Source organism: Cordyceps fumosorosea (assembly GCF_001636725.1).
Source record: "Cordyceps fumosorosea ARSEF 2679 chromosome Unknown scaffold_11, whole genome shotgun sequence".
Lineage (NCBI taxonomy): Eukaryota > Fungi > Ascomycota > Sordariomycetes > Hypocreales > Cordycipitaceae > Cordyceps > Cordyceps fumosorosea.
In genome coordinates, this window is record NW_017387311.1 from 223790 (window position 1) to 241827 (window position 18038).

The 18038-nt window shown below is 55.1% G+C and overlaps 6 protein-coding genes across 6 annotated transcripts; 1 reads left to right on the forward strand and 5 right to left on the reverse strand.

Annotated features, from left to right (window-relative positions):
* Positions 1–272: 272 nt before the first annotated feature.
* ISF_04866 (aminotransferase) lies at positions 273–2003 on the reverse strand (the record flags this gene model as incomplete). The annotated part of the gene is made up of 6 exons (XM_018848471.1): positions 273–518; positions 568–766; positions 816–981; positions 1033–1120; positions 1181–1527; positions 1580–2003. The coding sequence occupies 6 exons, from the start codon at positions 2001–2003 to the stop codon at positions 273–275; spliced, it is 1470 nt and encodes a 489-aa protein (XP_018704197.1).
* Positions 2004–2837: 834 nt separating this feature from the next.
* Positions 2838–5408, forward strand: ISF_04867 (Pentatricopeptide repeat protein; the record flags this gene model as incomplete). The annotated part of the gene is made up of 1 exon (XM_018848472.1): positions 2838–5408. One exon carries the CDS (start codon positions 2838–2840, stop codon positions 5406–5408), a length of 2571 nt encoding a protein of 856 aa, XP_018704198.1.
* A 905-nt stretch (positions 5409–6313) lies between these two features.
* On the reverse strand, positions 6314–7825 carry ISF_04868 (Protein phosphatase 2C; the record flags this gene model as incomplete). Its single annotated transcript, XM_018848473.1, has 5 exons — positions 6314–6678; positions 6745–7005; positions 7079–7370; positions 7440–7513; positions 7579–7825. 5 exons carry the CDS (start codon positions 7823–7825, stop codon positions 6314–6316), a joined length of 1239 nt encoding a protein of 412 aa, XP_018704199.1.
* A 3000-nt stretch (positions 7826–10825) lies between these two features.
* ISF_04869 (hypothetical protein) lies at positions 10826–11689 on the reverse strand (the record flags this gene model as incomplete). The annotated part of the gene is made up of 1 exon (XM_018848474.1): positions 10826–11689. The coding sequence occupies one exon, from the start codon at positions 11687–11689 to the stop codon at positions 10826–10828; it is 864 nt and encodes a 287-aa protein (XP_018704200.1).
* A 496-nt stretch (positions 11690–12185) lies between these two features.
* Positions 12186–13232, reverse strand: ISF_04870 (hypothetical protein; the record flags this gene model as incomplete). The annotated part of the gene is made up of 1 exon (XM_018848475.1): positions 12186–13232. One exon carries the CDS (start codon positions 13230–13232, stop codon positions 12186–12188), a length of 1047 nt encoding a protein of 348 aa, XP_018704201.1.
* A 932-nt stretch (positions 13233–14164) lies between these two features.
* Positions 14165–16795, reverse strand: ISF_04871 (Cadherin-like protein; the record flags this gene model as incomplete). Its single annotated transcript, XM_018848476.1, has 1 exon — positions 14165–16795. One exon carries the CDS (start codon positions 16793–16795, stop codon positions 14165–14167), a length of 2631 nt encoding a protein of 876 aa, XP_018704202.1.
* Positions 16796–18038: the final 1243 nt, after the last annotated feature.

An 18038-nucleotide genomic window follows, 5' to 3' on the forward strand; every position in this document is an offset into this window, starting at 1 on the left:
AAAAGGAAAAAATTAAAAAAAAAAAAAAAAAAAAAAAAAAAACCCCTGGATTTCCTGCAAAACCGCATGTTCAAAGTGCTTTCAGCGTCGACATCCTCTCTCACTTGTTGTTGTGGCTTCATCGTCCCTCGTGGCTGAATTGAGGTTGGTGCCCAGCTACCAGCCACCCGCGAAACTAACACGACAAGCCCGCAGGCACACAACTTGATATTTCCAGCTCGAAATTCCAAACTGCCTCGATGATGGGGTTGACGTCTTTTCAGGAAATCTCCTCACATCCCTGCGAATGTTTTATCAATAGTATCCTTAATCTTCCTCACGAGTCCTTCGATGTCCTTCTCGGTGACCGTGTAGGCTGGTGACACCAATACGTGGTCTCCTTCAACGCCGTTCATGCTACCCATGCCAGGATACAGCATGATACCCACGTCCATCAGCGCCGTCGTGTGCACGGCATTGGCTATGCCTGCGGTGACTGGGAATGGCGTCTTGCTTTCCTTGTCACGCACAAACTCAATCTATATTTACGTCAGCGGGCCCGTCATGCACCCCACGAGTTGCACTTACACCCCAGAACAGTCCCTTCCCTCGTACGTTGCCGACATTCGGATGGCTGTCAAGTTCCTGGTGTAGCAGACGCCCCAGCAACTTGCCGGTTTTCTTGACATTTTCCACGAGATTATCTTCGCGGACGATGCGCTGCACCTCCAAAGCGGCGGCGCACGCGATTGGATGGCCTTGGTATGTGTGGCCGTGAAGAAAGGCCCTGATGTCTATTAGCAGTCAAGTTGGCCGTATTTATGACTTGAACATACCCAGTTCCCGCCATGAGAGCATCTGCGATGCGGTGGTTTACCATCATCCCGGCCACCGGAGCATATCCGCCCCCCAATCCTTTCGCCATTGTCTCTATATCAGGCACCACACCCTCCTGCTGCCATACATGCAGCGATCCGCACCGGCCCATTCCCGACATGACCTCTGCTAAATCATTAGAAGGTGGTATTTTTCACGCCGGCTGGAAGTACAGACCATCTAAGATGAGCAGCGCACCGTATTTATCGCAAACCCGTCTCATGGCCTTGAAATATCCAGGCACGGCTGGGACGCATCCTAGGGCCTACCGAGAAGAAGCTCCCGTAAGCATATAATCCAAAGATTTGGTGGCTTCTAAACTTACCGCACCAACTACTGGCTCGGCAACGAAGGCGCAGACGGTTTCGGGACCAACCTGCTGGAACTTCCTGTCAAGCTCATCTGCCAGTTGCTCAACATACTCCTCAGTCGTCTGGTCTGGCTTCATACCACGGTAGGCATTGCATGACGAGACTCGATGCACGTTGGGTAAAAGCATGTCGAGGAATAAACTTCGTCGTGCGACATGTCCGCTCATGGACAGCCCGCCGATGGTAGTGCCGTGATAAGAGCCCTCTCGCGCAATAAAGTTGATACGGTTCGGCTGTTTCGGGTTCAATTCCATAAAATATTGTCGCGCCATTTTCATCGCTGCATCCATGGCCTCAGACCCTGAGTTGATGCCTGTTAGCCGTCTTCTTGACAAGGTGCAGATACAACGAACCGGATGACAAGATGTATGCCCTGGCCATAGCACCGCCTGTGCCATTGATAAGCTCGGTGGCAAGGTCTTCTCCTACTTGATGGCCGAAGAAAATGGAGTTGCAATAAGAAAACTTGTCCATCTGATCGATCATTGCCTGCCGAACTCTCTTGTTTCCGTGGCCTAGGCAGGCAACCGAGGCCCCGACAGTACTGTCCTCCACTTCATGCCCGTTGGAGAAACGCATACGCGTTCCATTCGCGGCCACGACTTGCAGTGGTGGATTTTTGATGTTTCTGTGCAGCACAGCGCTTTTGGTGGTAGGGACTGGTCGGTCGTCCACTGGCAAAGCAGTGGCAGCGGTCGAGGCATAACGGCGGGCATAGGACGGGACCACAGTCCTGGCCATTCCCGCATATGAGCATCTGAGGAGGGCGTTGGCCATGGTGTTAAATCTCAATGAGAAAACAGCTCGGTGCGTTGCTATTTCGTCGGACTAGTAATGAGTATCAGATATGGCGGACAGCGTGGCAACTGATAACAGGAGCGGACGGTGGCTAAGAGGGGCTTAGAAGCTTCGTTAGTTAGTGTTTGACATCGTCGCTATACAATCTTGCGATATCGGTAAGCCCCCGACGCCAAGGCAAGGGATCTAGTCATCTGGCCAAGCAGCAAAGCCGGGTAGAGACTGCAGGGTGTTGTCCATTGTCGACGGTGTGTTATGCGAGGGTAAGTTGAGGCGGGGCTTGCGGCTGTCGGGCTCTCCTTCACATTTCGATGCGCCCTCCGAGTGGCCGGTCTCATTTCTCCAGCCACTATAACAATGAGTAAAGATTATTATCATTATAAGAATAACAATTGCAGACCTTCTGTAATGTCTCAAGATGAATTTTTCTTTCTTTTTTTATTTCTTGTCATCATCCTTCTTTTTAGTACTTTTCAACTACTAGCAACCAACCGTTGTTTGCTTGATCTCTTAGCAGGCCCGTTCCCGTTATCGGTCATGCATAAATGTCAGTCAAGGTAACACTACAAGAGAATATGGATAAGCATAAAAACATGATAAATCGTGAAATCATCTTCTTATACTAATAAACTATAAATCTCCAAAGGCTATTGCCAAATCTGTTCACCGCCCAACTTTCCCTTCACCTCTAGACGTTGCACGTGACTCCACCGCAATCTTGGGATCGTGAAACTTTTGGCACCTTCCACCTTCTTCAACAAGACACCACACATATGATTATCGCAAGTCACATACGCTCGGCGTAGCACGCCCATGTATGCGGGAGTCGCGGCACTATTCAGGTCACGAGCCGTTCGGCTCGGCGTACCTCGAATTAGTGCAGCCGCATCGAGCCCAACGAATCTTGGTCGGCAGGCGTTGTCTTTTGCCCGACGGAGGCCCCTACACCTAAGCTCCTCACCAACACCCAGCACAACCACTTCTACCGACCCGACAGACACGACGCAACCGACCACTATCGTCAAGCCCAAACTTTCGCACACGAACCTGGCCCGTAACAGCGAAATTCGCTATGCGTACCGAGACAAGACCCCGGAGATCGAGGCGGCCGTCGAGGAGATGCTCGGCACGGCTTACATCCCACCCGCACGGCGATACCCCATGGCTGAGTCCACAGCGCTGAGCCTGCAGCGTGCACGACGCGTCGCGCGCATCCGTGTCGGCGAGGAGATGCTCGCGCGCAAGGGCGGCAAGGTCCGCCGTCGCGACGCCGCCGACACCCTCGGCCTGCTCAAGAATATGACACAGTCGCGGGGTCGGAAGCCTGCCATGCATGCCATGCGCATCGTGCTGCCCCGGGAATGGGAGCTGGACGTGTCCAGCGGCAAGAGTGTCGACTTTGTCGAGGCGCGCACCGGCCTGGCGGCGCGGCTGCGCATGACGAGCGACCGCGAGAACGCCACGGCGGTTGTGCTGCGTGGCCAGGGGCCCGTGCTCGCCAAGGCGGCCGACGAAATTATCGCTGTCTGTAGAGACGTTGAAATCTTCAAGCTCGGCGAGGTCACGAGCTTCGACTACGCCGCGCAACGCCTCTGGCCCGTCATCGAGGATGCCGAGGATGGCGGTGCCGTCGTCCCCCCCGGCCAGCTCGAGAACATCTGGCTCCATAAAGAGCAACAATATTGGATCGATTCTGCATATGAGAAGACGCCACGGCCCGAGGAGTGGACGAAGCCGTCGTTTGACATGTTTATAAAATCGTTGGTATACGGACGCCTGAAGCCGGGGCTGCCGCGTCCGGTGTACACTCACGGAACCCACACCGACAAGATCCGCGTGCGCATGATCATGGAGGTATTCGAAGACCCATCAGCGCGCCGCTTCATCACGACCCCGATCCTCAAGATGGCGCTGCAGTTCATGGCCGCGCACGGCGGCCACCGGGCGAGCGCTGAGCGCCTGCTCTCACAGGCCGAGCGCTGGGGGGTGCCGCTCGACACGGACGCCTTCAACATCCTGCTCGACTGCTACGTGCGCAAGCATGACGCGCGCTTCTTCCACAAGGTGCTCGTCAAGATGCGCGAGCGCTGCTTCTACCCCGACGCGCGCACCTGGCTGCATTTCCTGCGGCTCGTGCAGCGCGACGACGTCCGGCTGCAGGTCGAGGCCGCCATGTTCGACCTCGGCCTCTTTGACGACCCGGGCACGCGTCGCAGCGTTGGTGTCGTCACGGCCGGTACCCTCGCCCACCAGGCGTTTCGTGCCGGCGAGACGCTCCTCGCTTTCCTCGACAAGCAGGCGGCACGGTTCGGTCCCTCCTGGCTGGCCGACGAGGATGGCGCCGCCGCCAACGCCGTGCTGACCGAATTCTTCCTCTTTCACCCATCAGCGGCGGCTAGCCGGCGCTATCACGACTACCGCGTCCTCGTCGATCGTCTGGTCTCCGAGCGCGGTGGCAGCCGCGGTGCGGCCAGCGTGCTGCCCGCCAGCACCCTCAATCTCATCCTCGAGCACTGCGCCCAGCCGCACGCCCGCGACTGGGACACGGCTTTGTGGGCTCTGGACCGCGCGAGTCCCGCGACGAACCCCCGCGACGACAGCGCCGTCGGTGAGCGCGCCGCCGTCGCGACCGCCTACCGCCACCTCGTTGACCTGTGCGTCGGCACGCGCAGCCCCGCCGCGCTCGCCGCCGTCGTCTTTTACGCCGTCAATGAGCGCGCGCTGTCCGTCCGCGCTGCCCGCACGGCCGTCACCGCCGCGCTACTCGGCAAGGCCGGCGCCGGCCCCGGTGGCAGCGTTGACCACCATCACGCCTGGTGGCGCGCACACTCCCCGCAGCTTCTGTCGCGCGACATGGCCGCCACCCTCCGCAAGAATCCCGTCGAGTCCAAGGCGCACGCCGTGCGCGCCATCGAGGTCGCCATCCGCGACGCCACGGCGGGCTACGTGCCGGCGGAAAGGCTCGTTGACGTGCTGCGCGCTGCGCAAGCACTCGACCAGCAGCAAGACGCCGCCGCCGCCAGCAACGAGGGCGACGCAGTCGGGGAACGACCAGCGCTCACGATTGCGCTCCTTAGCGTCGAGGATAGCGGCGACAGCGAGCCGTCGCCACGCACCGAAGTCTGCCTTGACAGCGCCTTTGACGTGCGCCGCATGGTGCTGTACAACCAGCACGCGACGCCGCCCTGGCGTAAGCGTAGCGGCGGCGAGACAGCGGCGAGCGCAAGCAGCAGCAAAGCAGGCGCGTCGCCGTCCTCGTCTACCCACACAGAAACTGTCCAAAGGGCAGACGAGGAGGCGGAAAAGGCGTCCGCAGCGGAACAGGGCGGCGAGAAGAGCAGCGGACACCACCCGCTTGTACAATATCTGAATTCATTGCATTAAATAGGACAGGGAGGGCACAGGGTCTCACAATTTTATAGACATATAGGACGGAGCAGCAGCGTTGTACTATAAAGTGAAAAAAGGTAGAGGAAATCTAGATACCCTTACATTCAGAGTCAACGTTCTTGTTCAAGGAATGAATTTTCAAGAGGAAGCTGTGTATGCTCGAAAAGAATACCCGTACTGCCATCGACGATTATAACTAGCTTTTCTTTTGTCTTTTGTGTTCGTAGTACTTGGAAGATACAAACCCCAGCATCCATACCTCTCATCTCTCGTGTATCCATCGCCCCCTCTCTCGTCTTTGCCAAAAAAAAAGTAACAATAAGATATCTTGCGTTCCAAAACTTCCGTTTATTCTCTTTCCTTCCCTCCAGTTCCCATCTTCGTTTGCGTTTCGTGGGGGGCGAGATCTCGTCCATCTTCTCAGCCCCCTTCCTTCTATTGGTCATGTCATCATTGGCTGAAGAGAAGGACCACCACCCACCCGTCCATCGGCACCTATTCCTTTTTTTCACTCGTTTCTTCTCCTCACGTCACTTCCTTGCTTCCGCAAATTTTCCCGATTCTTGTTTCAGCTGCACAGCTCGGTATCATGGCGCACGGAAAAAATTTCATGTCTAAAGAAAAACCGACACTGCTCCTTCCGGCGAAACCCAAAGCGTTACTAGCAGATATGGTGATCGAAAGAGAACATTGGGCACATAGGGAACAAAAAAGGTATAGGAGGATATCATCGCCAAAACATGGAGATCTTTGAGGCGTAAGTTAAAGGTGAAAAGCAAAAAAATTAAGATGTAGAGGAACGGCGGTTGGAGATGCCTTCATCAGTCGTTGGGTTCCATTTTGACACTGTCACCCGGTTCTGCCATTGCATCGTCACCCCGGCTTGTCAAGACGACTACCTAGTCCTTCTTAGTCTCTTCCGAGGTGGTCGCGTCTTTCTTTTCTTGGCTGTCGGACGCGGGTTTGGAATCGGCGGCTTCGTTTGAGGTCGAGGCTGGGGTAGAAGGCTCTGCATTGATATCCTTGGTGTCCTTGTCGTTCGTCGTAGGTTTCGAGACCTGGCTCTCAAGGTCCTTGTCTTCGTCGGCATCATCGAACATTTCGGTATCATCTGAACCCGTAAGAACCTCTGTGCCATCGCCGAGGAAGATAATTCGACCGCGAGACCCACCACTACCGAATCCCTTCTTGCTATCGGCATCCATTTCATATCCGCTATCGCTGTCCTCGTAGTTGTGGTGCACGCCGGGGCCACGGAACTCGGCTGAGGGAGAGTTAACTCTGGGTGCTTACGAGAGCACTTGGGCGGGCTCTGGTTCAGTATCCATACCATATTCGGGAGGCGCGCAAGGACCGTCACCGTTGGCAACACGCTTGGCAATCTCGTCGTACCATTGCTCCTTGGTCTTGCCGTTGAGGAATGCGACAATAATCATGGTCATGTTGTCGCAACCGACACCTCCAGTCTCCGAGTTGGAAGCCAGGCAATTGTCCATCATGTTTTCGCAAATCTTTTCTAGGTCCTGCTTGGCGGCGATGCCGCGGCGAACGAATTCGACAACAGCCTGTGAGGATTGGCAGTCCCAGATACCTGTGTAGAGGTCAGCATCGCGACCAAAAAATTTTTACTCCTATCTTTTGTGTAGTGGCGTTTCAGAACATACCGTCGCAAGCAAGAACGAGGAACTCATCCTCGTCGGTCAAATCATGCTGCTCGACATCAGGGAAGGCAGTAACGATCTGAGACTCGGGGGGCAGCTCAGCAACCTTCTTGAACTCAAAATCGCCAATGGCGCGAGACAATGCCAGGTTGCCATTGACACGTCCAAAATCGACAAAACCGCCAGCGGCAGTAATACGGTTCTTCTCGCTCTCAAGTTGGGGCTTGTGGTCTTCGGACATGGGTTTAGCGCGCCCCTTGATGCCCAAAACACCTCGGGAGTCACCAGCGTTCGCCTGTGTTGTGTATTAGCGGTCTCGTGGTGTCATGTTTGAGGCCACTGTGGTGAAAGCTTGCAGACGTACCACAAAGATTTTGTTGCCCACAATCAAGCTGACACAGGCGGTGCAGCCAGAGACCTCGTCTTCGAATCTGGGGTCTAAGCATATGGGTTAGTGGATGAGAAAAGGGTGGTCAGGAGTAGTCGCAGGAGCTTCAGCATACCACCAAGCATGGCTCTGTCAGCGGCGAGAAAGCCGTCCTTGAGACCTTGGACATAGTCGCCCTTCTTGAAGGATTCCTGTCTGGCAATTATGCTGTGCATATTGGCGCCGCAGTAAGTGGCCACCTTTTCGCCGCCATGACCGTCGTATACACCGAAAAATGACATTCGAGCGTTCTTGTGGACTTCGGACTCCTCGGCGGTGGGGGAGGGCATCAGATCGAGGACGGTGGTGTCAGCATCTTCCATGCTGATGCGCCATCCTTGCATGGAGGAGACGCCAAAAAGGAGGCGGTCATCTTGGCCCTTGGACGAGTTCTATGGGAGGGGAACGAGGAGAAAAAAATTAGCTCTGGCTCAGTATGGTAATTTGAGAAGATAGAGGCCATGGCTTCGCATATTGCGAGCTGGCACGCGGGTCAAGAGTGGTTTGTGGTGGCGGGCAACTGAATGCGGGGCACGTGGAGGAAGGGATTTCTGTGCTCAACAAGGCGCGTGAATGCGCAGAATTCCGGTTTGTTGAGAGGTGCAAGGAGTGTGATGGCTTCAAAATTTGGCAGAGGAAACCATCGATATACAATTCATCGGCCATTCCTGGGGCTGCAGGAGCTCCCGATCCCAGCAGGGCGAAAAGCGCGTTGCCCGTAGCAGACAGATGGCACAGCTGTGCAGCCGGGTTGACCCAGTTTCGAGCGGCGTCGGCGGGGGAGGGGGGGGACGAGAAGACGTTGAGAAAGGAAATAATGAAAAGCGTACCTTGTCAACCACCGGCTCCGAAAGGGTTTGACCCATGGCTACGGAAAGGGCTGCTGTGTCGAGGGAGCGGCGCGAGGGCAGCTACCGCGAGACGATGGGATTGTGTATGGTTGCTGCGGTTTTGTTCGTGGGGAGGAGGGTGGGATGGAAAACCGTGGTGCGCGGGGCTGTCCGTGGCTGCGGAGGGGTTCGCTGGTATTATAATGCTTCCGTAGAGCTGCGGGCAGACGAGAGGTCGAAAGGATGAGGACGCGATGCAAAGTATCTGCGTCTCGGTCGATCGATGGGAGGAGGGAGAAAATTTTTATAGTCGCGGTGTTGGGAGGAAGTGAGAACAGGGTCGGACAGAGTGTGAGTCGGAAGGTTTCGAGCGGCGAAGAGAGAGGACGATCTGGCTGGTGCTGGTGCTTTGTCGAGGGCGGGGGCTATACCGGGCAGAGGTAGTACCTAGACTAGGGAGGTACAAGGGGGGGCGGGCCAAATGGGCCAGCAAAGGTGAGACTAGTGACGCGATAACACAGGCACAGAGGTACCGAACAAGGTCGGTACCTCACAACAGTTTCGAGCTTGTTCGTACCGGTTGCCTAGGGTTGTGAGCTTGTGCCGCTTGAGACTTGACTGAAAATTGTTCAAGCATGACGCCTGTTGACATTTATAGTGATTGATGCCTAATTTAGCTTCCGTAGGACAAGAAAGAAATCTCTGGACACGTCGCGTTTTCTCCTTTTTCATCTCCCCTTTGATGGCAATGCGTGTGAATGAGCTAAAAAGTCCGCAATCTGCTTCAGGTCCCCGCAAAGCTTCCTGTGCCGCTAAAAAGGCTCGCTCTCGCCGGCACAGCCGCTTCTAACAATGCATCCATTCAGCACCGCAAAACTTCGACCCGTCTTGATAACGATAGATGCATAGTAGCACCAAGCCCTGCATAGTACCAGCTCACTAGTCCTTATCCCTATCCAACAGCACCAGCTGTTTCAACTCTCTACTATCCTCTAAACGGATTGTACCTCTGTGCATCACAAGCACCATCTGGATATACATTCATACATACATACGCTGTCTGCCGTCACCAACATCCTTTGGCCGCGACAGCCCCAACTCCATTCCCGCTGACCAATGCGACGGCCGGTCAGCTTCGGCACGACATAAACCCAACACATTAATAGTCCAATGCCGGGGCACGCGTGCAAAGGGGGCTTGATTTGCTTGCCGCTGGCTTACTACCAAATTGCTTGCCTGCCTACGGAGTACAGCCCGCAGCATCATGTGCCCAAATCAAGCTTTTTTCCTCGCCGTGCTCTTCTCCAGCCACCCAACAGGCAGGTAAGCAGGGCAAGCTGTACCACACTCACAAAGCCTTCGCAGGCACCTAACCTCCACGACACCTCGTCGCCGCCCAAGATTGTCCTTCTTCTATCCGGCTGTGATAAATTGCACAACATCGCACATGTCCCAGAAACCATATCCTTTTCCAAACCATTTTTAGCACCAAGCCCCAAGATGTGGGGGACAATCCTGATCCTGGGTCCAGGCCCCAGCTGCAGGCCAAGGCCCCCCCGGCCGACACGTCCGCTTCGCCATCTTCCGCAACAAGGGCCCCTGCTTCTCCATACAACCCCAGAGAACTGGTAGGTATATTCGTAACTCGCATTATCCTTTGAGTAATAACCGGATTCTCCTATATTATTACCACGAACTGCCCATGTTCATCGCCTGCGGCATTCTCACAGTCTCCAACATACCTAACTCTTGCCCTAGATGGTAGTAACGCACACGCGCCACACCAATCTCTTCTCCTCAAGCCACTAACGTACCCTCCTCCAAAACTAGTTCAACCATCTTTTTCTTTCAGGCGGATTTTCTTGGAGGTCGCGTGTTCAATTCTAAATCACACAGTGGCTCACACCATCCCGTTTCTGCAGCCAGGCTGTCACCCAACGGCAGCCTTGCCTCAAATCGACCGACGACTCATACCCACGCTCGGCATGCACCAACAGTACCACCCATCCTTCTAGTAAAATACTCACAACTTGGGGAAGTAAAGGTGTGACTGTGTCGTTCTTTTATTAGAACGAAGCTGTAAAATAGTCCACAAACTGCTGATGCTGTCACTTAATACGTCGTCAAACGTGCTGCGGTGCCTAGGTTTTAGAAGGCTGCGTGGTTGTCCTTGTACCTTGACATCGTTACAACTCTGGGGTTACAATCACAACCAGGCATGCATTTACACCTCTCATTTTCACCATCATGTGTTGGAATCATGGGCATGGTATTCAGTACAGCAATACTACCAACTCCAGATAATTCCGTCTTGAAGAATACAATTCTAGGAGTCGCTACTCCCAGTACCGCAATACTGTCGCCACTCCTAATTAGAGCATACAAGGACCCAACAGTCCTACAATCCAAGCTAATCCAAGCACTCCTCAACCATACTGATAACCCTCATAGTATCCAATCCGTCGTGCGGGAACGATCGTGACCCTCCGTGTCCTACGCATCATCATCGTAGCGTGGGCGATAACAGTCGGGATAGTTCGCTTCTTGAAGTCTTTTGGGATAGTTCGCTCCTCGACGTCTTTTGCGATGCGGCGCGGACTGGGATAGTCCCCACGCGTGCCGGCTTCTCTTCGCCCTGTTCCGCGCTCGGCGCCTATCCCACGTCCTCCGTTCCCGGTTGCTCTCCGGCGTGGGCTCCTCCAGACGGCCGGTCATGCTATCCAGGCGAGGGTCCTTAATGAGCGATGAGAAGTGCTCGACAAACGCGGACCGCTGCCCCTCGTCCAGCTCGCGCATCCACTCCCCATACTGGTCCGGCCGCGCCGCCTTGAGACCTTCCATGACCGACGATGTGAAGAGGTGCTCGAGCAACTCCTCAACGCTCCCGTTTCCGCCGCCGTACCGCGCGAGCAGCCGCAGGTGACACTGCTGCGCTCTCTTCAGGAACTCGTCCGCCGCGGCGGCCCCCTGGAAGCCCTTGGGCACGAGGTCGCCACGGGCCAGGTCGACGATGTCGCGGTGCGTCTCGTAGCTTTGCTGAGGGTAGCGCTCCGGCTCCGCCAGCAGGTCCGCCAGCAGCGCGAGCGTGTTGTTCAGCGTCGCCGACCTCGCCTCCCAGCCGCACCGCCACAAACGCTTCAGCACTTGCTCGGACATGTTGCTCACCAGGAGCTGCACCGCACGTCGCTGGTCCGCGACGTACTGTAGCTGCTCGGAGCCTCGCAGCGCCCGGAGGTCGGGGAAGAGTAGATATCGGAGGCCCATAGCGTCGAGGTATACGAGCACCGCCTTGTGCCAGTCCTTCCACGAGGCGTGGCCGCGAAGCTTAGCAATCGCGTTGTGGTCGTATCGATTCATCGTCGCGCAACTGAGCTTGTTGTTTGTCTGTCGAGTCTGTTTTTCATCAATGGTATATGTTGTTCGGGGAGGAAGCTGCAGGACGAGGAGCCGCGAAAGGAAGGAGGCTCGGTAAAGCAAGGCTTGCCAGCTGTCAACCAAACGCAGCAAACGCGGGCCTGAATCACCGAGGAAACGCTTATTCGAGTGTTTAAGCAGGGCTTCCAAAGAGTGCAAAACACATAATTTGTGCCTATCTACTAACCATGTTGTGCAGGCCATCCAAGCACAATCTGAAGCAATTCCAAATCCCCCCTCGCTGCCAGATGCAATCGTCACCGTCTTTTCCCGTGTTACCCATCCGTTTTTTTCCTCGCTTCTGAACCTCTTTTAAAAAATGACTCTGCCCGAAATGCGCAGCAAATGAAACAAAATTCTACGGATGTGTAGACCTCTATGACGTCCGAAATCCGAAAGCCTCACTCACGTTTCCAGCGCGTTTCCGCCCTCGGCCGCCTTACAAGCACCGCATCGAGGTCAGCGGCGAGGGGGACCTCTTCCTCTTGCCGTCCCGCCGCCAGGACTCCCTCTCAATCTCGTCCCGAAACTTGCGCTGCCACCAAAGCGGCGCCTTGTGCGGCTGCCGGTACCAGCAGCCCTCGTCGCTGTGCTCCTCCGTCAAGGGATGGTGGTAGGCGCAGTAGCTGCAGCGCCCCTGCAGGCTCTTTTGTATGGTATTCTTGGCCCTTTTGGGCGGCGGCGGTCGATGGGCGGCCGGCTTAGAGGGGAGAGCAGAATCCAGCGCCAACTCCCTCCGTAGGGGCCGGGAAGCGACGACAGCGGCAGCGGCGGCGGCGGCATCCCGCTCCTCCTGGTCGGCCTTGTCCTTGCCCATCAGCCACTCGGTCACACCAGGACGGCTGCCGGCCGAGCCCAGGGTGCCCTCGGCCATCTTCTCCATCCACTCGGCGTACCAGCTGGGCCGCGCCGTGCGGAGGCCCTGGATGACCGACGTGACAAACAGCTGCTCCAGGAGCTCCTCAGCCGGGCTCACGCAGCCCTCCTCGGCGGGGTTGCTGTCGCCGTAGTGCACCAGCAGGGCGTCGTGGTTGTGCTTGGCTGCCAGGATGTACTCGCGCACCGTCTGCGCGTCGGCGCCGAGGTCCATCCGCGACAGGTCGACCAGGCGGCGGCGCAGCACCTTGGCGCGCTCGTCCTTGTTGCGCTGCGCCTGCTGCTCCTCGCTGAAAATGGCGTCGAGCGTGTTGAGCGTATCCGTCACGGTCGCGTGCTCGGGCTTCCACCCGCGGCGGTACGCCCGCTCCAGCACGTCCTCGGACATGGCGTCCACCAGCAGGCCGACGCCGGAGGCCCGGTCCGCGTCGTATTGGTCAAAGTCGTCCGGCATCTCGGGCGGCCCGTCGTCGTCCAGGAGGTAGCGCAAGCCCCGCGTCTGCAGCGCCATCCGGGCCTTCATGTGCCACACGTGCCAGTTGCTGAGGCCGATGAGCTTTCCGAGCCCCTTGTCGTGGCATTGTTCTCCTGGTGGTGTGGGAGGATGCATCGTTGCGCGTGAAAATGAAGTGATCGAAGTGATAGAAGAGGTTGAAGAGATTGGGGGAAAAGTAGAGAAGTAACCGCTGGCGAAATGGTCTCGGATCAGTTCCGGACAAGGTCAAATCACTTCCAACTGACATTGCCCGAGGGCAGGGGTCGTCAAGGGGTTTGACAAGGGTCGGGACGCCTGGGCAAATGCAAATTTCGGCCTATCAAGCCACCAGCGTTGCTTCACTCAACGGAGAGAATGAATCCCTCGGCAATGTCCTGATCTTTAATTATGCATAACTTATTCCACAAAAATGTGAAAAATACAAAACGAGTCCATTACCATGCTTTACGAGTATCAAATTACTGCCTGACAGTATTCTGTGCTTTTTTTCTCCATATATGTTGAACTGGAAGGCCCAATGGTCAATGCCTTGATACGGAAATTCACAAAGTAGCAGGTGGAGAGCCCGATTGATAACTTGTTTGCCTGAAACCACGGCCACATAAACGTGTCTACCTTGCACCCTTGTCAGGATTGGTTGAAAAGGGTGAAAGTGTGGGTGTCGTGAAAAGAAGTGAACGTAAATGAAAACAATGGAAACGTGAACAACGAAACTTACCAGTAGTTAGTAGATTAGATGGTATATAGCGGTCTTGATTAGGTGCTATCTTCGTTCACAGCTTGTCAATTTCTGTATAATAAGCTTGTGTTCTATAATCCAAGTAATATATAAAACAAAGGAACCAATTCGCCCAGTATTCATACATTCGCCCTTCCAACCACTACGCAGACCTTCTCAGTCCGCCAAAACTAGAAAGAAATTGAGAATGTTCTGGTATCAATCGCCGCAAACAAAAAGAAAAAAAATTTGAAAACACACACCACGCAACACCTTTTTGCTGCATTTCCTTTTTCTGCCCGCCCGTCCAGTCAAGGCCGCAAACTTACTATATAAACACTTTGAAACTACTGCCTGTCGACAGCTTGCCCGAGTTGGATTTTAGCCACGCCAAGCCGCTCGCGCCGCTCGCAGCCGTCGATAGGACACTCGCACTCTCGTGAATCGTCGTCTTCTTCTCCGCGCCGACCTCGCCCCATTTGCTCGCCTGCTGCGCGGCCGTGTGGCTGGAGGGCTCGCCGGACATCGCGTCGTGTCGGTGACTCCCCGAGGCTGGGCTGAACGGTGTGCCCTCCACGTTGTCCTTGAACAAGGTCGTCGTTGTGGGATCTAGCTTGCTGATGACGCGCCAGTTCTCCGCGGACCCGAACGACGGAGTGGACCTGAGACCGCGGCTACCGCCGTCGGAGTTGAGGTCGACCCATCCGAAGCCATCTACGGAAGGCCCGGCGGTCAGGTAGGCTTGCTCGGGCGGGCGCAGATCCATTTTGCTGGCGTCAGAGACAGTGACGGTTTCCCAGTTGGGGTTAGATGCCTCGCTTTCTGCTATCGTAGACGCAAACGGCCGTGGGTTGCGGCCACGCTCGTTGATTGGGAGAGCAACGGAGCTGGTCGTCTTGGTTGAGTATGTATCGGCGCTCTTCTGGTCTCGGCGTCCGTATACTGGTGTGTAAGCGACAGTTGAAGCCTTCTTGGTCGACGGCTTCCTCGTTCCCGCGATGCCATGCGTGTCTTTCTTGTATCCTGCGGAGCCTGTGGCACGCATGTAGCTTCCCGTGGGGAATACTTGATGTGTAGAGTCAGGAATGCTCGGGTTTGGAGACGGAGGGCCGCCATTGTGCATTGACTTGGCGCCGCTCATGTATGGAACATCTCCTTCCACAGTTTCCCAGGAGCGCCTCCCATCATTGCTTCCGGAGGGGCTAATGCTCCGAAGGGCGCTAGACTGTCCCGCGCCGGTTCGTGGCCGCGCTGATATTGCCTCGTAATCTTCCTCAATTCCGCCGAGCGTTTCTGACGACCGTCTCGCTGTCGAGGTGCGAGGGACCGCTTCCACGTACGCAGCCGAGGTTGGCTTCAGCATATGCTTCTCATTGTTTAGCACGACAGTCATCTTCTCAACGCGGCGCTTTGACGAGTCCGAACCATGGCGCAGGTTGCTGATGGGATTGATGGCGTTTGACTGCGCCTTGCTCGATAGGTAACTGCGGCTAGCACGGCGCCGTCGCAGGAAGCAAACAAAGAGCATAAGCATAAGAGCAATGAACAAAATTGGAATGATCGTAGCAAGCAAAATATCTCCGGTGCTGAGTCGACCTCCCATTCCAGGTATAGGCGATTCACTAGGCTGATTCGTGGACGTGGACGTGGACGTTGAGCTGGGGCTGCTTGTTGTTACTGAGGTACTCGTCGGGGTACCGTCCGGTGCCAGGAAGCTGACATGAAGTTTTTCGCTCTCCGACAAGGTGGAAGACTTGGAGCTGGCATCGACAGTGACGTCAAAGCTGCCCTTTGCATCTTTCGGAACGTTGCCGAAAAGCTTGAATCCGTCAACTTTGAGCCATTGCTCAGTTGGGTTGGTAGTGACGTTCAAATCGATGTCAGACGGGTCTTTGAAATACTGACCGAGGTCGACATCAAATTTTCCGCCTGGTCGGGCCTCCATGTCCTCAAACGTAGACTGAAAGAGGCCAGTAGCAACATTAACAACAACAAGGACATCCAAGGTGGCGGAAAGCACGCTGCTGTAAGTTATGGTAAAGTTACTAGCATGATCGCCATCGCGAGGAGTGCCGCTCAGCTTGCCAGTATCCTTGTCGTAATTGAGCCACTGAGGCATACCTTCGGTTGTGACATCGAGATCGCTCAATTTCGCGGGCTTTCCATCCAGATCAATGGCATTTTCCAGGCCATCATAATCGACTGCATTACCTCTCGTCGCATTGATCGTAACAATAGGGTTCTTGGTGGTAATCTTGTGGCTTCCGACGACAATGTTAAAGGCGAGTGAGGTGGCGGCAAAGCCAACAATGTCGGAAGCGACCAGGATGAAGCCAAAGGTCTGAGGCGGTTGGACGAGGGACTCGAAGGGCGGGGTTGTGCCGGAGAAGGTCATTGAGGCAGCATCAAATTGAATCCACGCTGGGAGTGGGCTGTTGTCGGATGAGACGGCGTAGTAGTTGAGTCCACTGTTCTTGCCGAACGTGTCCGGGTTGAAAGCATACCGAAACGACGCGGACGGGTACGACAGGACAGAGGAGGGTGCGGAAAAGTTGCCAAAGGTCTTTATTTGGTCTTGCAAAGGAATCTGGATGGCAGGCGCAGGCTTTCTCGAAATTACCAGCGTCGAGTCCATAGTAGTTGAGCCAGTGGCGTCGGTGGCCACAATGTCGACCTCTTGGCCAACCACATCGCCATCGGGGATATCAGCCGCCTTGGGAGTTCCATAAAGTCTGCGGGTCGCACTCTCGATTGACAACCAGGAAGGATGGTTTTTTCCGAATGAGTATGTAATGTTGGAGGATGATATGAAAGTTTGTGGCGAGAAAGAGTAGGTGAAGAAAGTGTCTAATCGGGCTGCGAGAGGCAGCTGTGCGTTGAGGGGAAAGGCGAGGTTCGGTTTGCCATAGGCAAGGCCGGCCAGTTGCAGAGCCACGAGTAGCATCGTGAGCGCAGCCATGGTGACTCTGCAGCGCCCGGTTGACGATGTCTTGCTTGACGGCGATACCTCGATGAAGCTGCTCGCCGCAATGGGTTTGGAAAGAGACACTGTAAGGGTGGCGTTTGTTGGATGTCGAGAGGAGGAAGGGAAGAAGGGAAGAAAGAATCAAATTGCCCAAGAGTGCAGACAGCGAGGGGGTGTATCAATGTCTTTGGAGCTGTCTGCGCCTGATGGCTGGCGACATTCTGCCGATACGGCCCCCTTCATTCCTTCATTCCTACACAATCGCCCCACGGTACATTGTGCGCAAAAGACGGCGGCCGAGCGGCCCCAGTGGCAGCAGAGAGCAGACGTTTCTCCATTTCGAAAAGAGGCAGAATGTCTCGGAGCGCGTAAAGCACCTCGGCGGGGAGGGGGATGACGCGCGAGGAACGAGGGCTGGGCAGAGGTGATGGGTGTAGAGAACCAGTACTAGTTGGTAGGTGGGAAGAGAGGCACATTCCAGAGCGCGGGTGGTGACACGCCTGGCCAAGTCTTTTTTTGTCCCAGGGCGAGACGTGGGGCCGCACTATTGAACAGGGCGGGATCGATAGCCAGATTTTTTAGAAATGCAAATGACGATGGTCGAAAATTTTTGGGGATTTAATTTTCTTTCATTGAACTGAATTTAGAGGGCCTGTTCGAGCTTCTGCGGCAAAGCAAGGGCGGCCGGCGTTGAGGAGCTGGACGTTGGATGTGGCTGCGATGAGGCCATCATCCATCGTTTTACCAGGGCGATTCGTGTCTGCACGCTACAGATCTAATTCAGGTGAGTTGGAAAAACGGATAATAGAGGCAGGAAATAATACAGATCAAATCTGAGAGCCAAAAATATCTGACAAAAGTACGCCGTTAGCTTGCGTTTATCCTATTCTAAGGCCTCAACATGCCTGACGCAGGCACTGCAGCCACATCTACAGCCACACACAGCCACATGCTGGCAGTACTTGGAATCGGGCCTACGATTTGGTGGCTGGGAGATGCATGACTTGCTAAGATCTCAGTGGTTTATCAGACGAGAACGTTTCAAAGCTTTATGATAGAATTAATTTGCTTCAAGACAGGATGAAAGAGTTTGAAGGGGTAGAAGAAGAGGAAAGAATAGAACATTCATTCGCCAACTGATTTACAGGCGGAAGAGTCACCTTCACTTACTCCGAAAGTGATGCAAAGCCCGATGGCTTATAATTATTCCAAGGCTGTATGCACAAGAGAAAAAATC